The sequence below is a fragment of the Balaenoptera acutorostrata genome, chromosome 8 (assembly GCF_949987535.1).
Source record: "Balaenoptera acutorostrata chromosome 8, mBalAcu1.1, whole genome shotgun sequence".
NCBI classification, from domain to species: domain Eukaryota; kingdom Metazoa; phylum Chordata; class Mammalia; order Artiodactyla; family Balaenopteridae; genus Balaenoptera; species Balaenoptera acutorostrata.
Genome location: NC_080071.1, coordinates 73,676,173 through 73,698,349, shown reverse-complemented (window position 1 = coordinate 73,698,349; position 22,177 = coordinate 73,676,173). Strand labels below are relative to the sequence as shown.

Here is a 22,177-nt window from a genome sequence, read left to right as displayed (position 1 = left end):
ACCATGTAGTCCCCTCCCACAAGCCCCTATTCTCTACCCCTTATCTCTACTCCGCTCTCGGCCTCCCACCCCCCAAACACACACCCTTCTTCTAGCCAGGATCTTAAAGCTCAGGAAGGAGGTGGCTCTGCAAGGGTTAAACGGTCTTTTCTGTTTTTCCCTTTCTTTCCCCGCCCCCCCACCCCAGTCCCTGATTTTCCCACCTCTCTTCTCCTAATTGGCTTTCCCCTCTTCTGTGCAGCCCTTTGGCTGCAAAGGCAAAGCACAAGCCCCTTGCCCAGTTTCACCTGAATCCCTTCCCTACCCCCCGCTGCTCTCTTAAAAGTAACTCTGGTGCTTCTGGGGGTTAATTGCCCCAGTTTTCTGCCCAGGAGAATTAAAACTTCTCCCAATCTCCTCTCTTCCCCACCTTACCTCCCTCACCCCCTCACAACCAACCTCCTGTTACCTGAGGAAAACTATCTTTTCTCTCTAGCACATGCAGTCTTCAATTCTTCACTGAGCTAGCTTGCCCTAAGCCCAGCTCAGTCCACTCCAAATTTTATTGATAACCTTCCCCACCCTTTTATATGAAAGAAAAGATTTCCCACTGCCTAGGCATTTGAGAAAAACCCAATAAGCCTCTCCTGGGGAACTTTCTAACAATTAGACCTTGATCTCAAGGCCCTGACAGCCCATCCTCAACATTTTTTTTTCCCCCTATGCCCCTGCCCCTACCAGTGCCACCAGGTCAAAAGCAAAAAGGAGACACTCTGAGCAAAGCTTAAGGTTGGGGTAGAGGTGGAGGGGCAAGAAAATTTTTGCTGTTGTTGGGCTTTCCAGGTAGAGTTCAGAAGCAGTGACTCACAGTCGTCAGTCCTGGGGGCAATTTATTTGCTACTTGGAAGGGAGGTAAGAGGAGCCGGTGAGAACGAAGCCTCCCCCCATAACACAGACACACTGTGGACCCCCTCAACCGATCCCATCCTCTGCAAAGACTCCGCCTGCCCCTCCCGGTCTCTCTGCTTCCACCGGGCACATGCTGATGCCCCTGAGTGGGCTGCCCTGGTGGTGGTGGTGGTACTGCTGTGCCTGGTACCGCTGTGGATTGTGCTCCCCAGCTCCCCAGATGCTGCGCCACCAGGGTCTCCTCAAGTGCCGCTGCCGCATGCTCTTCAATGACCTGAAGGTTCTCCTCCTGCGGCGGCCCCCTCCAGCGCCCCTGCCCATGCACGGCGAACCCCAGCCCCCCGGCGTGGCAGCCAACAACACCCTTCCGGCTCTGGGTGCCGGGGGGTGGGCAGGCTGGAGGGGGCCTCGAGAAGGCGTGGGCAGGGAGACCCCTCCCCTGCCACCTCTGCCACCTTTGCCACCTTCAGTGGAAGATGACTGGGGTGGCCCAGCCACAGAGCCACCTGCCTCGCTGCTCAGCAGTGCCTCTTCAGATGACTTCTGTAAGGGAAAGGCTGAGGATCGCTACTCACTGGGCAGCAGCCTGGACAGTGGCATGAGAACCCCGCTCTGCCGCATCTGCTTCCAGGGGCCGGAACAGGTGAGACCCTTTCTTCCCTTTTCCTGCTTCCTTCTGGGATCTCCAGGTCTTGCAGGTTGCTAGTCGCCTACTTGCCCTGGGGAACCATTGTGCTGTTTCTAGAATGAGGACTGTAAGCTTTAAGGGCTCCTCAATGATGTCTCATGTGGTTAAGTTTGCCCAAGAGGTGTCTGGTGCCTGGCGGAGCCTGTTTGGTGGCTCAGTTGTACCCCATTTTTGCATTTTCCTTCCAATGCTCAATAGGGATATGTTCAATTCCATCCAAAAATTCCATAAGCATCCTCAGAGTAGAAGATTCAGAAGTTGGAAGGGGTGAAATGAAGAAACTTGGTGGTACATTCATGCTTCTTGCCGAGATATCCTTGTATCTGATTTGTTGTTAGTGACAGACATTCCCCCAGCCCATTTTCAGTTCTAGATTCAGACTTCTTCTCTCTCTGATAGTGTGCGGAGATCTTGTCCTCAGCAAGCCTATGCCTGTTCCTTCACTTTGATACTAACCCCTCCCATATTATATTGACATCCTCAGCAGTCACCGAGGAGGAAATGGAGAGGGATTGTAAGTTCATGAAGACTACACAGTTTGCTATGACACTTCTTGGCAGACTCAAGTTTTTCTAGGTTGAACGCAGGTGGGTAAGTAGGGTGAGGGTGAGTGTAAGGAATATGGAGAAGGAAGTAGGAAGTCTTGTCATAACCATTTCCCTTCTCAGGCCTGAAGCACACAAACTTAGAAAGTCCCTTAAACTCTCCCCATCCAGGATAGGAGGTGCTTAGGACCTTATGGACCAGAGTCTTCCCAAGGCCAAGGGTTCTCCCTACCACATTCACTCAGATTTTCACAGACATACTCACCCCACCCTCTCTAGCTCCACTTTCAATCTAGTTTCTGCAGTGCTGGATAGTATGTGCACATTCTTCTAGAATCATGAATTGTGGCAACACTTTCCACAGAATCCCAGATCAGAAAGGTTCACCTGAAAATCTGATCTAGTTAGCGATGCTGGTGAAAGAACATTCAGTTGCACCCTGGGCAGGGTTATGTGGTCACATTGCCACTTCTTCACTAGTTTCCCGGAAGTGGGGTAAGACTTCTCGGTGCTCCTTGGACAAGTGATGGTGTAGTAGGATGCCATGCTGGTGCTCCTGAGTGGCTCTGGTTCTTGCTGAAGGCTTTCTCTGTGAGAGTCAGGCTTCACTGACATTTTCATTCATTTTGTCTTTGCCCAGAATGGGCAGGGCACTTCAGGGACAGATGATGACCGGGGCCATGGCCTGGGCATTATGAGAGGAGGTGATGTTGATCTCAGTGTGAATAAATGTCTCTGAGAGGCGGAGGGCTGGGTTCCTCCTTCTTGTGTCTAGGATTGCCTGAAGTCCCAATTGGACTGCAGCCCAGAGCCAAGGACTCTTGTTAGGCAAGAAGGCCCAGGGTGCCTGCACTGTGCCCCTCTTCCAGTGCTGGCCCTCCAGCACAGATGCAAGGAGGAGTGGCGGGGCTGAGAACAAGAATTGTGCTTCATTTAGGATGCCCCCAGTCAGCATCTGCCCCAATCAGAAGCCCCATCTTCTCAAAAAAAAAAAAAAAAAAGGACTTATTTAGCTTCCTAACTTCTTAAGCTATTTCCTTCTTCTTCCATGTGCCCTGGTTCAGGTCTGCATGTCACAGGGGCCACTGGGAGTGTGGCTTCTGGCAAGAACACCCTTGTCTCTAGAATACAGCAGGACTTGGAGCCTGTTCTGGATGGTATTTACCTGTTGTGTGAACTTCTTCAGATTTCTTTATACCCTTGAGCCCCTTTTCCAACTTCTGTGATTTAGAGGAACCTTTTTCTATTCCCCTCATTTGCTTATAAATGTGTTGAGAGGATCTGGAAGATAATGAACCTGAAAATGACTTGAAAGTGATTAATATATAATGGCATGTATTTTGCTCATGGAAAAGCAGTATTTTGCTAAATAAAAGGAAAAAAAGGATTATTAGGAATATTGTGAAATACCCTCACGTGATACAGGGTCTGGTTGGAGGTTAGGAGCTTTCCTTTCTTGTTTGTTATTTTTACAATGTGTCATAAATAAAGCATGGAATAAAAAAAAAAAGCTAACACCAATAAAGGAATGGGCTCTGTTATTATGTGGGAGGGATAGGGGGTCATGTTGATACTAAGACTGGATCAAATCAAGCACTCCCTGCATATGATTATTATACTTTGGGGGTTTGCTTTATTTACGCAGCAGCCAGGAGATTTTAATGGGATTGTGTTATTAGTAATAAGAGTAACATGTGTTAGATGTGAACACATTTTCCCACTTTTTGCTTGTTTTTCTTCACAAGATTTCAGTGAGGAAGGGAGACAAAGAGGAGGAGGTGGGGAAAACTCTCTAGAGAAGGAAGAGAGGGAGAGAGACAGTCAGACACAGAAAGTGAAAAGCTGAGATTTCAGTATTTTGTTTTCTGTTCAAGGAGGGAGCTGTCCAGCAATTGTCCACACGTGGCCCTGAATGGAGTGCAGACAGTCTGCAGGCTCAGTAGCTGAATGTCTTGGTCTTTTCTCAGCCCAGACAAAGGAACTGAACAGCTTCCCCATCTTTTGCCACTGCTCCAGGGGCTAAAAGGCTGCCAAAACTGAAAATTTGGTCTCTTCCTGCCAATGGCTTGAAATATACGTGGTGAAGGGCAGGAAACTGAAGGATCCAGCTAGTTCCATATTTGCACATATCTATAAAGGACTTACTACTTATTCATTCACACATGCATTTATTTAGCAAATGTTTGTTGGGTACCTACAGCATGCCAGATGTTGTTTCAGACCCTGAGTGTCCAGGAGTGAACAAAACAGATGAGCTCTCTGCTCTCCTGAACCTAAAGTTCTAGTGAAGATGCAGAAATAAACAAGTAAACTAGTAGACAAATAAAGTGATTTCAGATGGCATTGAGTGCTGTGATGAAGGCAAAATAGGAAAATGAGTTAGACAAGAATGAAAGGGAGGGCTTGGGAGCTACATTACACAGAGTGATCGGGAACAGCCTCCCTAAGAATGTACCATCTGAGCTGACACCTAAGTGATGAGAAGGACCCAACGATGCATACGTAGGTCTAGAGGAAGAGCTTTCCAGGTGGAGGACACCCAAGTGTGAACAAGCTTAGCATGTTTGAGAAATAGAAAAGATAGGAGGAGGGAGAGGGATGGGGTGTGAACAAATGCTTTGAGGGCCAACTTGGTTCCATGCTGGACAGCTGAATGAGTAGCCACTCTCCTCCCCTCAGCCAGTCATTCAGGTGGGATAGGGGTCAGTCGATCAAGGATCTGCGAGAGTATGGGACAAGAGCCTGGTTGGCAACTCTTCACTCTCCATTTCTGCTTGAAGCTCCACTAGTTCATGTCAAGGGACCATGTGCCGTGGTGGGTAAGCTGAGGTCTCCGAAGCCAGATGGCCCCAGTTTGAGGCCTGAACAATTTGCACAACTTCTCTGTGCCTCAGGTTTCTCATTTGAAAACTGGGATAATAATGATAGTCCCCAAATTCATAAGGTTATTCTGAGCGTCAGATCAGTCAACACGATTAGAGACATGTTGTCACAGTGTTTGTTGTTGCTGTTATCTCAGAGGCAAGAGACAGTGCACCCCCAACACACCTTGTTTAAAAGGAAAAAGTGTGCCCCAGCTCCCAGTCTGGCAGGAGGGCTGCTGTGACATGGTCTGTCTGTGGTAGTAGATTTCTTCTTGCCCCCTCACAATGCTCTAGACAGAGTGCTGTTCTTCTCTTTCCATCATCAAAAGTCTATATTAAGTGCCTACCTATGTGGGCTGCTCTGCTGAGCAGGGTCTGGAGACACAGGGCAGATGTGGCCCTGCCCCCTCAGGGAGTTTCACAATCTAACCCAGACATCACAGAGGCTGAGAGAGATCAAGGACACACAGACAGTGAGTCGCTGGTGAATTACAGTAATATCGGGGACGAGAAAGAGATGCATGCTTAAAAGCAGCTAGTGTGTGGGGTGCCTATTCAGAGAAACAAGTGGATGAATTTGCTACCTTTTCCCCAATTAGTCAGAGAAGGTTTCTCTCCTGCTGCTGCAGACCAAGTGAGAAGAAATAGACTTAGGCTGAGTTTAGACAGCTGGAAGCGGAAGAGATGTGAGACACACGGATACCTTAACAAAGAGGTGAAACCACCTCCCAGGCTGGGTCAGCTGTGGAGCCCCTGGAGTGGGTACAAAGATGGAATCTACCATGGCAGTGTGGTGATGGGGCATCTGTTTTGGACCTAATGAAAAGCAGGAAATGAGTCTGGAAGAGATTAACCATCTTGGTCTGCCTCCCTTATTCTTCCTAGGGTTCATTTCTCTGAAGCTCTGAGTTCAGAAGGGGCAAGAGTAGTGTGAAATATTTTAGTCAGTGTTTTGGGATCTCAGAAAATAAGAGAAGGGCTTTGCAGGGCTCAAGGGAGCCTGGAGACCCCAAGATGCAAGGAGAACCCTGGGAATGGAGATCAAGCAGAGCATTTTAGGAGAGACCCAAATGGTATATTATTTTTCTTAGAAATATGGTTCAATTTTACATTTCTTTGTGTGATTAATTAACGAATATCTGTATCCACAAAGAATAGACCCATCCCTAACATTTATGGACCCCAGGGCAAGAGTATGGATGGAGGCTCACATATCATAGACCAAAATATTTAAAAGTAATAAATCCAGCTAACAAACTGTTAAACAAAGTACATTTTATCCTTCTATCCTGACAAATATACCTTCAAAACAACCTGGAAGACAGATTTGAATTTAAAACTGTTAGAGTCCTCTGAATTCTGTACTAGCCAAATGGGGATATCTGGCCTTTGGTCAACAGACCACTCTGATCTGATTCTCTTTCCACTGCTGGCTCCATCCTGCACCATAAAAAGCCTTGGACATACATGTGTGGGCACACCCACTGGCTTGTCCAGGCTCTATCTATACCACCTCCAAAGAGCTTCCCCTTGCCCCTCTCCCTTTGATTCTGAAGAAAGAGAACCATGAAGGTTTTGGGAGCAGGCTCATGGCTGAATAGGCAGGCATTTCAGGGTTCCAGGTAACTGAAGTATGTTCTAGAAGGAGGACGTGGGTCCTTGACCCTGTAGGCGCCTCACCCTATGAGAAGCATGCAGCTGAAGAAGGGCCAGAGTGGAGCTTTCTATAGCAAGGGGCCCTCTTGCCTGGGTCTAAGGGTGGTACTGCGAGGGGACTGTAAGATCCCTGGAAGCAATGACTTGGTTGTGTTTGCTCATCAATCCAGTTCCTGGCACTTGCTTCATGCTCTATAATTATTTGTTGAATGAATGAGCCTTTAGAGCTCATCCAGTGGGCAGCCCCACAGGTAGGGGAACTGGGGAGAAGAGACTTCAAGGGAGAAGAATATTCACTGGCATCAAATGCTGACCGTGTGTTGTGCGCAAGAAGGGGCAGACCTGTTCTGTGGAATCACAAAGGGCAGTGCCTTGGCCAGTGATGGAATCTCCAGGGAAGCCAACTTGGGCTTTGATATCAGAAAGAACCTTCTGGGGCTTCCCTGGTGGTGCAGTGGTTGAGAATCTGCCTGCCGATGCAGGGGACACGGGTTCGAGCCCTGGTCTGGGAAGATCCCACATGCCATGGAGCAACTAGGCCCGTGAGCCACAACTACTGAGCCTGCGTGTCTGGAGCCTGTGCTCCGCAACAAGAGAGGCCACGATAGTGAGAGGCCGGCGCACCGCGATGAAGAGTGGCCCCCGCTTGCCACAACTAGAGAAAGCCCTTGCACAGAAACGAAGATCCAACACAGCCAAAATAAATAAATAAATAAATAATAATTAAAAAAAAAAAAAAAAGAAAGAAAGAACCTTCTATCAAAGCTGTCCCAAGATAGTATAGGCTGCCTTAGAAAGAGGGCTCAAGTGGGCAACTGGAAATTGTGACCCTCAAGATCCCTTTTGAGCTTGAGACTTGGGGTTCGTTATGAGATTTCTTGGGGTCCAGAGAGATTTTTAATCTAAGCACAAAGAGATGGGTCTGCATCCCTTCCAATTCAAGGGGTCATCTAGTCCCAGAATATCTATTTCCCGTGTATATAATACATGGCATGGAAAAATGCATCTTCAGCAAAGATCACAAAGAATATTCTCTGTCCTGTGTTTATAGAAATCCTAAGTTGTTGGCAAGCACGTGATTGCTGCAGTCCTGAATTTACACCATGCACATACAATAGGAGAGCAAGCATTTCATGAATGGCAGGGAACAGATACCATCATGGACCTAGGATGCAAAACCATCCCAGGAAAGGGGAAGCACACTTGCCACACCTTCCCCAAAGTCATGAGTGAGCTATTTTCATTTTCCCATCTGAGATTTTTTTTCCCACTGTATTTTTTCAGTTGCTACATCTGCCAGTCCTGGTCCTGTTTAAACTGGAAGGTCCAAGGACCACTTCCTTAGGTTTCTCACCAGTGCTCTAATACTTTATTGGGAGATGATGTAAGGATGTTCAAACCTCACCATTGGGTCCCTGGCTATTTTCCATATTTAGCTATCTATTCTTTACATGCACACACATGCATGTGCATACATGTGAATAAAGTGTTGAGTGAAGCTGTCTGTCATTCACAGACAGAATTAGGGACTGGAGGAGGGGAGACACCTGGTGTCTTGACAGTGGTGGAGTGATTCTCACCTCAACTGTCTGTAGATCCTCTGCACGGTGTTCACTTTGGAGTAATCCTTCTTCACTTGCCAGACTGCATCTGTTTGTCGTGGTTGGCTAATTTATTGGGTGTGGCTTCTAGCTGAGGGCCCCATACAGAGAATTACTTAGTAAAGCCAGTAGAGCAGGAGTGAAATATGCATTTCAAAAGAGCCTGGAAGAAGAAAGGAGAGATACTGGGAATCAATTTCTCTCTCTCTCTGCTCTTTTTTCCAGCTGGTACGTTGGAGAAGCCCAGCTGTGGTTTGTGAGTTGGGGGAGGGGGGTAGGTTTGACGGGGAGGGGATACTCAAAGGAGTGTGGGAATGAGCTAGCTGCTTCTTGTTTGCTGAGAAGGAAGCCAGGTTGGAAGTGAGCCCGGATGTAAAGGAGCTGGCAAGTGAATACTGTGCGGGCTGAACTGTATACCATCCCCCTCTCAAGAAGTATCATATGTAAGATAGAGTCACTTAGACTCTGTATTACATATAGGACACGTTTGATACCTCTCTCTGTGTATGTTAAAAGTAAAAATGGGATGCACATGGGAATGACTGACGCATGACAAAATAGGTAAAATTGAATAAGTTATAATTTGAGTTCTACGTAGATGCAAACTGTCCGCAAAGAAGGGGATCTGCAAATAGAAGCTCTGTCCAACTCTGTGATCCAAGCCCACAAAGGGGACACACAAGCCCCAGTCTTGCACCCAGAGCAATTCTCATTGCTCTGATGAGAATATCTCCAGGGCCTGTGCTCAGAGGTGTTGAGGAAAACAGATCAAATTAGTTTCCTTCTTCAGCGAAAGGTTACTCTGGATGTGGTTGAAGAGAATCAACATCAATTTCTCCAGAAGAAGCCTTTTGAAACCACCCAGGTGGCTAGCATAGGGCTCTGCATACATTAGGGATTCAGTGTTTGTTGATCCTTTCCCCTCCGTCCTGGCACATGTTCATTCCAGACTGATAGAGTTATCTTTGGTTCCAGACTGATAGAGTTATCTTTGGTAGTAGAAGGCATATTTGCTTGTGTGTACATGGGCACATATGTGTATGTATGTGTCTATATAAATTAAAATGCCAAGCAAGGGGGATATGGACAATCCCTTGAGATTCCTTTCACCTCATCCAACCTCCTTTTCTGATTCTATAATGACAAATAGCAATGATTCTTGTTCTCGTAATCATAGTGATCATTACCCTGGCTTGCGACCACTTGACCAGGAGCAGATCTTTTCTCGTACAATTTCAGAAGGATGGGAAGAACATGGGATTTCAAGTCAGAAAGACATGGATTTAAATCACAGTTTGGGCCCTTCCCAGCTGGGTGATCTTGTGTGACTTTTTTAACCTCCCTGCACCTAGATTTCATTGTTTATAAAACAGGAATAAAATATTGAGCTTGAACACTTGTCATAAGGAGTGGGCAGGATTAAAGTTCTAGGCACACAGCAGCTGTTCATTAAATGGGAACAATATTTATCCCGTTCTGTTCGTGTAGCTCAGAGACCTGGAGTGGGGCCCCCAGATTACACCGCTGCTTTTTCTACCACACTATCTCACTACAACCTTAAAAAATCAGATACTCTGATTAAGGCTGTGCTTTGACCACAGTAAACCCCAGCTGTTTTGTGCCTGACCATCACGGATGCACGTTTAGATCCAGTGTCTCTGTTTGGCTGACTTTCTGCCTTTCATTGCCTGACTCTGCTGAACCTCTGCCCTCTCGTGCCTGGGTCCCTCACTCCTAACATATTTGTCTTTACCATCTCCATCACCACCATGTCCCTGACAGATCTTTGTTAAGCAACACTCTCTGCTTGGCAGGAACTGTGCAGAAAGACACTTTTCTGGACTCTGAGTCCCTAGAGGCCAGGAGCAGACATGCACACGGAGGAGGGTGTTGAGGAAGTGGCAGCGGAAAAACCTGCTCAACATGTGACAGCGAGGTGTTTGCATTCAGGGTCATGCCTAGACTAGTGTTTCTGAAAGCTGGGATAGGATGGATACCCCAGACAGACACGATGTTAAATAACATAGATCCTCAAGTGAGAATGTTGTTCTCTTCTCATTTTGCTCTCATGCCTTATGATAATGTCCAGGAGAAAATCTCATTGAAGAGATAATATGTCTTTAACACCCTTCTAACACTTGTCAATCTCCTCTGCAAACAAAGAGAGAAGGCACCAGGCCCAGAGCCTTTGGACATGCAGCAATATCTAGCTAGAATCTGTTAATCTTGTTTTGCTTGCATTTGTGTCTATTCTTTTTTATTAACAGACTTTATTTATTTATTTTTTAAACCATTTACTGTTTTTTTTTTTTAATAGCTACTTTATTTATTTATTTATTTATTTTTGGCTGTGTTGGGTCTTCGTTTCGTGCGAGGGCTTTCTCTAGTTGCGGCAAGCGGGGGCCACTCTTCATCGCGGTGTGGGGGCCTCTCTTCATCGCGGTGCGCGGGCCTCTCACTTCCGCGGCCCCTCCCGTTGCGGGGCACAGGCTCCAGACGCGCAGGCTCAGTATTTGTGGCTCACGGGCCTAGTTGCTCCGCGGCATGTGGGATCCTCCCAGACCAGGGCTCGAACCCGTGTCCCCTGCATTAGCAGGCAGATTCTCAACCACTGCGCCACCAGGGAAGCCCCAGACTTTATTTTTTAAAGCAATTTAATGTTCAAAGAAAAACTGAGTGAGTTCCCATATACTCACTCCCACCCCTCCTCCCTACTTCCCCCACCATCAACATCCTGCATCAGAGTGGTGCTTTTTTCCCAATTGATGAACCAACGCTGACACATTGTTATTACCTAAAGTCCATAATTTGCATTGCAGTTCACTCTTGGTGGTGTACGTTCTAAGGGCTTTGACAAAAGCATGATGACATGTATCTACCATTACAGTATCATACAGAACAGTTTCACTACCTGAAAAATCCCCTGTGCTCCCCCCATTCATCCTTCTGCTCCCACCCCCGAACTCCTGCAATAGAGTCTGGCCTTTTCCAGAATGTCATATCGTTGAAATCATGCAGCATGCAGCCTTTTTAGATTGGCTTCTTTCATTTAGTGGTATGCATTTACGGTTACGTCTTTTCCTGGCTTGATAGCACATTCCTTTTTAGTGCTGAATAATATTCTATTGTATTAGCACAACTTGTCTCTTCTTTTTATGGTTAATGATACTGGTTTTTCACTTATGGTAGTGACAAAAAGTCTCCTTTAGAAATAAATTGACTGAAGTAAAAATATGAGACATTTACAGAAAAATGTTACGTATGAAGAAAACAATAGTATGAATGTGTCAAACAGTGTAAGTGACTGAAGTTTGGATAACACTGACCTGGGCTGCACACATTACAATAGTTCTGAGACATCTGTGGGCACCAAGAAGTGCGTCAGGAAGGGGAAAATGCAGAGTCCTGGGCCATGGTCCCAGGGTGGTGCCCTGGAATCTGCATTTCTAACCATTAGCTTTGACAATTCCAAAGTAGGTGACTAGTTCACAGTAATATTGTTTACTAGGCAGCAGTTTGAGGAGGAAGCCAAATAAGAAGGAGAAATGCTTCCACCAGACCTGAGGTTCCCAGACATATAAGAAACAGAGGTGTGGGCACTGGTAGAGGAGAAGGAGGTAGTTGAGTGGGCACAGGACCATGTGACTAAGAAGGAAGGGACATGTGTCACTCAGGGCAGAGGCAGGAAGGGATGCCTCTTGCATCTCTCTCCATCCCTGCCTCCGTGATCTGAGAGCTACAAGTTTCACATGTGACAGCCACAAGATGGAAAAGTCTAACCACCGTGGGACTGCGCCATGAGGGAGAGATGCAAACTTTGATTGTGTTAAGACATTGCCCAGCTAATGTTAATTTCCCTGATGAATACAACCATCAATCCCACTCCTGAATCATGTTCAGAGGGTATTCTTGAGCAAAGTCCAATCAAGGGCCTCTCTGGGGAAGCCCCAGAGTCCCAGAGTAAGGCAACAGATGGTGCACAGCTCGCTTCCTCACAGGTCACTGAATACCAACAATGAAGTGCTTCAGCTCTGGAATGCGCATCACACTCGCCTACAACTTGGCTGGATCTAGAAACATGGCTCTGCCTAACGGCAGCAGGGGTGGGGAGTGTCATCCTCCTAGGTACCTGGAAAGAGAGGAAATCCAGATGTGGGTGAGCTCTAGAAGTCTCCCCCTCCACAGTATGAGTACCTCCCTCTTAGGGTTGCTGTAGGATTTAAATGAGATAACACATGCCAAACATTTAGAACACTGCTGACCCACAGTAAGCATGCAATAAATAGTAGTAGTTATTGTGATTATATAAGGAAGAGTTTGTACTCAGGAATATCCAAGCCCCTTCTAATTCTGTTGTCCTCTTTTATGCCTTATCAGGTGGAGGAGCAGTACCTGGGGTTTGTATAAATCCAATTTCTCTTTCCACCAGAAGAAATCTCCCTAGAAGAATGCCCTTAGCACGAGGCCTTAAAGACTGAACCAGGGAAAGAATTTGGAAAATAGGAAATGAAGGCTTTTCCAGACATAGGAACAATGGAAGCAAAAAATCAGAGATGTTTTTGGAGAAAATTAGCATGGTGGATAAGAATATGGGGCTTTCAGAGCCAAGCAGAACTGTGTTCAAATCCCAGTGTTGCTGTGCAGTAGATGTGTGACCTTGGGCAAGTCACCTACAGACTCGAAATCTTAATTTCTTCCACTGTAGAATGGGAATGCTAATAATAGTACTTGTCTTAGAGGTACTATTGTGAGGCTCAAATGATATAATGCATGCAAAACTCTTGGGAAAGAATAGAGTACAAACACACAATAAATTCTCAAAGATGCAGTGAACATTAGCTCTTGATGTTATCTGATCTACCAACTGTCAATGGTCTTCTCCAAACTTTCTTTGAGAACCTCTGCCTTGATGTGTGTATGATTGTGGGCTGCTGACCTCAGGAGGAGCTTCCAAAATATCACAGGGGTAGATGAAACTAAATATACCTAAGCATTGCCAGTATAGTAAATAAAAATTATCTCACAGATATACATACAATTTTTCAAATGTATGTGGAAGGCATCGTTATGAGCAAAGTCAAAAGCATCCTTCACTTTAGTGCAACTTCTTGTCAATAAATATATTCTCAATGAGCAGATACTCAAAAGCACAACTATAGTCATATGAGAGTTTGTGAAAGTCTTTTAGCATTAAAAGGGATCCAAATTAAGGGACGTTCTACCAAACAACCAGCCAAAATGTCAAGGTCATGAAAGATGAAGAATGAAGGGGGAACTGTCCTAGATTGGAGGAGTCCAAAGAGATTGATAACTAAATGCAATGCGTGATTTGGATTGGCTTCAGGACCAGAGAAAGGGCATTAGTGAGACAGCTGGTGACATTCAAATAAGGTGCATAGATTACTTAATAGTATTATATCAATGCTAAGTTCCTCGTTTTGGTCATTGTATTGTGGTTCTATAAGATGTTAACCTTTGGAAAAGTAAGGTGAAGGGTTTATGGGAAGCTATGTTTATAAGTTTTTTAATGAATCTTAAATTATTTCAAATTGAAAAGTTAAAAACTAAAAATGATTTAAATGGGAGGTAGTTTCTCATACTTGGAAAAGTTGGAAAAAAAAGAGTACAGAAAAAAGTATAGAAAAAAGAGCATGGGTTTGGTGGTTAGAAAAATTGGGTTAGAATCCAGGCTCTAGCACTTATCAGCTAAAAGCAACTTTGGGCAAATCAATTCAATCCCCTGAGCTTCAATGTCTTCTTTCTGCAACGTGGAGCCAATAAAAGAAATGCATCATAGAATTATTGTGAGAATTTGAGGAGACAACACCTACCATAGTACATGAAGGGGACTCCAGATAAACATTCATTCTCTTTCTGGTCTCTCTTTACCCCTCTGTCTGAAGAGGATGATAAATATTCCTCACACATTTCCCCAGGGATAAGTACTGTGTGCTAAGTGCTCTGAGATTGACAGGGTGACACCTGAGCAGTGAAAAGTGTTGAGTGGGCAGGAATGTTTTCCCAGTACGGGATCTTAAGCATATAAAGAGTTCATAATCATCAGCATAAATAGCATTGGCCATTATGCAGTGTTCTTTAACACTGCTTAACCTGACATCCCAAAAGGAGCATTTTGGCATACTGAGTGAGTGTGGGCTGTATATTTGACTCATGCTGTGGCGATCCCTCAAGGAGCCACAGACCTAAGCCTCCGTGAAGCAGTGTGCTACTTTAGAAAGAAAGCTTTCTAGTGCTGAGGCTCTGAGTTCTCCAATGTGTTCAGAAAGCAACTGCCCAAACCAGACAGCAGCAGGTGAATGAGGGCAGGTGTGAGTGGGAGTGAAGAGATGTCCACTGCTGTTGTGTGTGTGTGTCTGTGGGTGAGAGTGAGCGAGTGGGTATGTGTCTGCACGTGGACTACAGCTATTTAGCACAGAAGAAAAAGGTGCTTGAAGGGGTTGGTCCATCAGGCTGCTCCTGCCTTTCGGTCATCTTTGTTCCAGAGACAGCACACAGGGTCTGGTCCTTGCAAAGTCAGTACTGACATTCTATACAATGATCGCTTGTGTCTTACTTCTGACATCCATTAAGTGTTTGTCTACAAAAAAAATCAGTTTGAGGCTTTTGGAGATGTATGTGATATGATTTCAAAAGTTCTATGCCTCCTCCTTAGCAAAACACAGAGAGGTTCCTCATGATTTAAATAAATTTTCTTCATTTCTACGAATGCAATTCAAGTTTAAAAAAATGTTTATTTGACATGATGGCTGGAATTTGCTTCACAATAATCCAGTGAGTAGAGGTGAAACAAGACTGGTCATGAGTTGATAGATGCTGAAGTTGGGTGATTGGGTACATGCTTTCTTCTACTATTCTATTTTTATGTCTGTTTGAAATTTTCTGTAATAGAAAGGTATGGCCTATTGTCTGGTTAATTAAATGTTTTGAAAAGACAGTTATTAAACAGGTTTTACAAAAGGGGAGGTGGAGCTAGCTGAGGGCGGACAAAATAGCTTGGGGCACAATGATGCTGAGGACCAGAGCCAAAGACAGGACCAGAGTGCATCCCAGTGGGCACTTCATCAGTCTTGCTCAATGAGGGGAATGCATTTGATGACCTCTTAAGGGATGTTCCGTCCCCAAAGGTCATGATTTAAAGATGAAATTGTCCTGTTGTCCATTTCTTTTCTGGTCCATCTGGTTTGGTGGCAGCAAAAGGATCAGTGTGACCATTCACTCAACAGACAGTGAGTGAACACACCCAGTGCCAGGCCCTGGGAATGTGGGGATAAGATGGGGAGCTCAGAGTCCAGTGCAAGAACCCAGCATGCTAAGAAGCAACCATAAGACGACATTATGATGAGTGCCTTGGACCAGGGTTGCATTCATTGTGCTGAAGGACCTCACAGGAGGGGTGACTAGTAATGTCTGGGAAAGCTAGAGAAGGATCGCCAGAGAAGCTAATCCCTGAGTGGCCACATAGGGATGAGTAGGGGGAATTCTCCAGGTGGAAGTGTGTGTAAGGTAAGGCTATCCGAGATCTACCCTCACTCTCCTCATCAGGAACATTTTCCACTCAGCCTAATCCTCTCTGCCTTTCACTGCTTTTCAAATCACCCTTCTCTGCTCTAAGACCCAGAATGGCTCTCCTCAGAGAGCTGGGTGGATTAAAGTGTGGGATCCGTGCAGATGGGGGAGGAGTGCATTAGCTCCTCTCTAGAAGCTATTCTGCTCAATGCCAGCCTTTCTGGGTTTGGTCCTACTGGCCTTTCTGTAATTGCAGCCTAGTGGTCTGACTGTTCTTGGGGGCCACCTACCTGGTAATAGTAACTCCACAAAAACTCTCTTGGTTGATTAAATTGAGTTTGTATCTGAAAGTTTCACTTGTGGGTCCAGAAGCTTCCTTACCCTCCAATGCATGCAGAGGCACTGGATCACATTCCTTTGGTAGGGAGGAAAGAGCAAACTTTATTTTCCTAATCTTTAGAGGTGAGAAACCAGGTTCTACAGAAGTGGATGGAAGGCAAAATGCTAAGATGGGAAATACCAGGAGGAAGACATTTGCCCCTCACAGGAGGAAGACATTTCCTTCTCCACCCTTTTACCAGCTACAGAAATATTCATTCATTCACTTCCTAACAGATGAACATATTGTAGTAAAGTGGTAATTTATCAGGATGTTTGGAGAATGAAAGAGATTAGGGAGGGAAAATGGGGAGGAATGGGACACATTTGTGGTTAATTTAATTTTCCAGTGAATTGGGGGATAACCCTATAATTTATATTTCAACTTTTATTGCTGACAATCTTTATAAAACATAAGTCCACTTTGCAGTGTATTTGAACACCACCCCAAATTCCCTTTATGTTGAAGTGCTGTTGCTTAAAGTTAGGTTCTGTTACAGAAGGCAAAGGAGGGACTTCCCTGGTGGTCCAGTGATTAAGAATCCGCCTTGCAATGCAAGGAATGCCGGTTCGATCCCTGGTCAGGGAACTAAGATCCCACATGCTGCGGCAACTGAGCCCACATGCCACAACTAGAGAGAAGCCCACGTGCCGCAACTAGAGAGAGACCGGCACACCGCAATGAGGAGCCCGTGCGCTGCAACGAAAGATCCCATGTGCCACAATGTAGCCAAAAAATAAATTTAAAAAAAAAAAAAAAGAAGGAAAAGGAATGTCTTTTTAGCTTCACAGACCACAGGATATCTTGTAAAAATCAGTAGGTGGATTTTATTGAAACTGTGATATCAACTTGTTTTATCTTTCTCCCACAAGAGTGGTGTAAAATTTCCAGTTCATTCATTCAGCACATATTTATTGAGCAGCTGCTTTCTGCGAGAACTGTGCCGAGGATTCTGGCTATCCACAGAATCCTCAGCAGAGTTGAGCTAGACCACAGCTCCTGTCTCCTAGGAGCTTTGCTGTCTTGTAACTGCAGAGGGGACCATTATAATGCAGGATGCAAAGGACTAAGAATTGTGCAAAGTGGTCTGGGCGCCCAGACTTGAGGATCAAGGAGGGCTTCTCACAAGAGGAGATAGCTGTGGGGGCCCTGAAGTTGACCCAGATGAGAGAGTGGAAGGGCATTCCAGGCAGAAGGAGAAGTTTTTCCAAAAGCCCAGTTTGCTTCAATACACAAGCATTCCCTCATCTTCCTTTCTCTGAACTCTGGTCCGTAGAGTCGTGTCTGCCGCCCTAGGGCATCAGCTACAGCAGCTGTGCGCCTCACCCAACTTGGGGCTTCACCTGTGCAGGTCCCTGCCTAACCCAGTCCTGCTTCCGCCAAGAGGCTGCCTTGCTGAGCCCGCTTAAGGAGCGAGGACACAGGGGTCCCTCCGTCGTGGGTGATCACCTTGGTAACAACCACCTCAGCCTGCCGGGGGTAGGGGTGCAAGAGGTCGACAAAGGAGAGTGCAGAGGCGTGGGAGCTCTAAACCTGGCAGGGTCCCTCCAACGTGGGTGGCAAACAACATCTCATTTAAGACCCAGGCACACTTTCATTTCAGGTCCCTCACCTGGAGGTCACTGTCTGGCCAGAGCTGAAAGAAAATGTTATCAACATGACACAGCTCCCATAATCTTCCCAGACCTTCAGCTTTCCCAGTTCTCCCAGTGCCCTGTGCTTGCTCAGCCCTGTGGAGCTCTGGTAGACACAGCACCAACATTTTATGTTTGCCTTTTGATTCCTTTGGAAATGATCATTCCAAAGTTGCCATCAGCATTATTACTACCTACCCTCATGCTAGAAAATGTTAACAGTCTAGAATAGTACACTGAGAAAGGGACCTTCCTTCTTTTACGAGATAAAGAAATCGAAGCCCAAAGAGAGTAAGTGATGTGTCAGTGTTACTGTAAGATGCACAGACACCGGGCAGGGTGTAGGTAACATAGCCATGAACAAAACAGACAAGGCCTCAACTCTCATGGAGCTCACAGTCTAGAGGGGAAGTCTAGCGGAGTCACGGCCCGCAGGTCATGATGGTGGTCCTGGTGCTCCTTGGCCACCTGGGCAGCTGCTCTGGCTTCTTGGCGCAATCCTGTTTGTAGCTCTTGCCTCCCCTCCACTGACAAGCATCCACCCCCTCCTGGATAATGTTAACAATTTCTTGATCAACTTTCTAGTCCCTTCTCCACTGCATTTCTGCTTCATACATGCCCAGGACATCCTTTCCCTTGCACTTGGTGATGTCGGGCAGGCAGCGGGACCCCAGCAGCAGTACCAACATCCGATCTTTGCATATTGCCCCTCTATGATCTCACCAGACTCTGAACAAGTAGTTATGGGTGAGGTAAGTGTGATGGCCAGAAGTACAGCTATCACGCTCCAGGAATATAATAGAGTCTTTCAGGATAAAATTACAAAGTAGAAAGTATCATTCCTTCCTCCCCTTATGGTTGAGGAGACAGACTCAGAAAAGTCAGGTACCTTTGCTGGTTTGCAGGGCTCGGTTTGGACTGTGGGCTCCTGACTCCAAGTCCAGGGCTCTCTCTACTCTTTAATGAAACATAATTCAATTCAGCAGCTATTTTTCAAGCACCTATGATGTGCCAAGCATGGTGCCAGCCCTACGAATACAGATAAATAAATGTGGTTCCTTCTCTCGGTGGCCTTTCAGTCAGACAGGAGAGAAGTAAGTATGCGAGCAAATTGTTGTGAAAATCACAATGGAGAGATGGTCTAGTTACAGCATGTGCAGAAAAGAGGGAAGGGCCAGCTCTGAGGGAGTCAGAGGTGGGCAGCTTCATAGACAAGAACCTCCAGCTGCTGCTAAGAGGACGGGCAGGAGTTCACCTGTGGCAAAGGGGCTCCAGGCACATGCAAAGGTGAGGGGGTGTGGCATAGTGTGGTGGCCTGACATGTGAAAGGAGGACTTGGGAGGAGTGTCAGGAGACAGGAGGGTGAGGACCAGAGGCCCCTGAGCACGTCCAGCTCGCTGCCTCCCTACACCTACTCCTATCAGTAAGGAAGCTGGGGAAACATCAAGGCTACCCCCTGACTCTACAAAATAGGGAGTTCTGAGCAGTTCACTCTCCTGCTTCTTATTGTCATGAAGAAAAACAAAAAGAAGTTAAATGCCCTCAGTACAGTAACAATCAAGGACTCCTCGGATTTGGACTTGACTTTCCATCCAGCCTCCAGCCTCATGGCCTCTACTTCCCATCGGATGCTCCAGCCAATACCCACTGCCTGCCATTCCCCAAATACACCCCACGGCTCTCTGACTTTTGATTTCCATTCAAAGGCTGTCTTTCGCCTGGGACATGCTTTCCCTCTTCCTTTATCTGCCCAAACCCTAACCTCCTCCAAGCCCTACCTCATACGTCACCTCCTCCATCCTATACCTCATCTCTTTCTGGCTGTGCTCCCATAGCATTTACTCACCACGGACTGCCTGCCCTCCCCTCCCACCATGTCCTGCATTCCCTTCTCTCCAGTCAAAGGCAAGCTCAAAGGAGCTTGTCCCATGTGACCCATTCACCTTTGTATCACCCACCATGCCTGGCAGTCGTAGGGGCTCAAAAAGGTAATGTAATTAATGCAACCCAGGCCAATTAGGTATTTGAATACTTTCACGGATTCACTCAAGAAAAGAATCTCTTTTTTTCTGACCAACATTTCCCCCTTTCTGCTAAAGTGGGTGATACGGACTGAATGGTTTTCCCCCAAGTTCTTATGTTGAAGCCCTATCCCCCAACATGATGGTATTTGGGGATGGGGCTTTTGTGAAGTAATTAGATTTAGCTGAGGTCAAGAGGTGGCGGGGGTGGCTCATGGTGGGATTAGTGTCGTTGTAGGAAGAGATATATATCAGAGAACTTGCTGGCTCTCTCTCTGCCATGTAACAATACAATGAGAAAGTGACATCTGCAAGCTAGGAAGTGAGCTCTGATCAAAACCTAACCATCCTGATCTTGGACTTCTAGCTCTCAGAAATGTGAGCAGTAAATGTCTGCTGTTTAAGACACCCAGCCTATGGTATTTTGTTATAGCAGCCTGAGCAGACTAACACAGTGGGGGAGGGGAGACTTATGAAACTTATATTTTTAACCATCTCAGTAGCTGGCATGTCACCCTCCCAGTCACTCCTTCAAAACGTCGAGCACCTACAGTGAGTCCATCCTTTTCCCAGCCCTGGGAAATTGTCAGTGAGAGTCAGACAATGTCCCTGCCCTCCAGGACTTACCTTCTTGATATCAGAGGCAGAAACCTGTAGACATCAGACAGGCCAGAATTGAGGGGCATCCAGCAAACAATTAGACAATAGTTTTCAGGGGTTCTAAATGTTACTCAATGTTACTTAACATAGGGTGGGCTATCATTCCAGTTTCCCTGGGGATTGATAAGTTTCCCAAGATGTGGAATTTACAATGCTAAAACTTGGACAGTCCCAGACCAACCTGGACAGTCGATCACCCTATAAGAATGTTCCAGGGCTTCCCTGGTGGCACAGTGGTTGAGAATCTGCCTGCCGATGCAGGGGACACGGGTTTGAGCCCTGGTCTGGGAAGATCCTACATGCCGCGGAGCAACTAGGCCCGTGAGCCACAATTACTGAGCCTGCGTGTCTGGAGCCTGTGCTCTGCAACAGGAGAGGCCGCGATAGTGAGAGGCCCACGCACCGCGATGAAGAGTGGCCCCCGCTTGCCGCAACTAGAGAAAGACCTCGCACAGAAACGAAGACCCAACACAGCCAAAAATAAATAAATAAATAATTTAAAAAAAAAAAAAAAAAGAATGTTCCAGCTCACTACACTGTAGACTAATACACCCCAGGACACTGGTACTCAGTGCCTACCTGCCATAAGTTGGGTAGCACTTGTTGATTGATTGGCTGATGGGTGACTGTTTTCACACTCTAGGAGAAAGCAGCCATTAGCTGTTTGCCAGGCTGCTTAGAGTCAAGGAGGCGTGATCTCTGAGACCCTCCTTTTTGATCTTATACAGGGCAGGAGGGAGGGCTTAAGAAGTTAGATCTCCAGTACAAAGCTTCTCAGGTTTTAATGTGCATATGAATCACCTGGAGCCCTTGTTGAACTGCAGCATCTGATTCCACGCATCTGGAGTAGAGCCTGAAGATCTGCATCCCGACAGGTGCACAGATCAATGCAGATACTTTTTGTCCACAGACCACAATTTGAGTATCAAGGGGCTCAGTAGTTCTCATCCTTAGCTGGCATGTTAGAATTATCTGGGGGGGCGGGGGACGGATTCTACAGATGTCCAGCCACAAACCCAGACCAATTAAGTCTGTCACTAGGGGCGGGACCAGACATCAGTATTTTAAACTCTCCCCAGGTGATTCCAGTGTGCACACAGGGCTGCAAATCCCAGGGAGGGCAAGGAGAGAAAAGTTCTGCCTGATGATAAGCGCTGATTGATTGGTCCAGATGGGCTAGGCTGTGATGTCAAGAGATTTATTGGAAGTGGAATCAGAAATCTAAAAGAAGGAGCTTATTTTGGAAAGTCTAGAGGCAAAATTGTTTAAAAAAATTGGGGGCATAATGGTTTGTGTTCTTTGGCCTTTTAGCAGGGCATCAACAATGTTTCTCTTGCCCTCAGGGTGGTGGAGCTGAGTGTGCAACCTTGGGGAGAAGCGGGAGGCCCCGCTCTGAAAGTATCTGATAGGAGAGAACAGAGGTCGTGAAACCAGCAAATCACAGCTTTCACAGACTGAGTCATCTAAACGGGTCCTCCAACTATTCAGAATTTCTTTCATTTCCTTGCTTGTGGATGCTTTCTAGCATCTGTTTCCAACATTTCCCGTTCTCGTCAAGCCGCCAACCTCCTTCCAGCAGATGACCTTGCCTCCTACTTTACTGAGAAAATTGGGGTCAGCCATTCACGTGCCGTCATCTGTCCCCTCCTGCCGGTCATCACTCCCTCTTCACTTCTGCAAATGTCTGTCTTTACCTAGTCTCTCCCCTTCCCTC

At 46.3% G+C, this 22,177-nt stretch overlaps 1 protein-coding gene across 1 annotated transcript in view; it reads left to right on the top strand.

Annotated features, from left to right (window-relative positions):
* The first annotated feature begins 208 nt into the window (after positions 1–208).
* Positions 209–22,177, top strand: part of MARCHF4 (membrane associated ring-CH-type finger 4) — a 100,845-nt gene continuing 78,876 nt past the window's right edge. Inside the window, exon 1 of the mRNA XM_007187882.2 lies at positions 209–1,531. Coding sequence (XP_007187944.1) covers positions 1,019–1,531 — 513 coding nt within the window. The 5' untranslated portion in view covers positions 209–1,018. The remainder of the gene's footprint in view (positions 1,532–22,177) is intronic.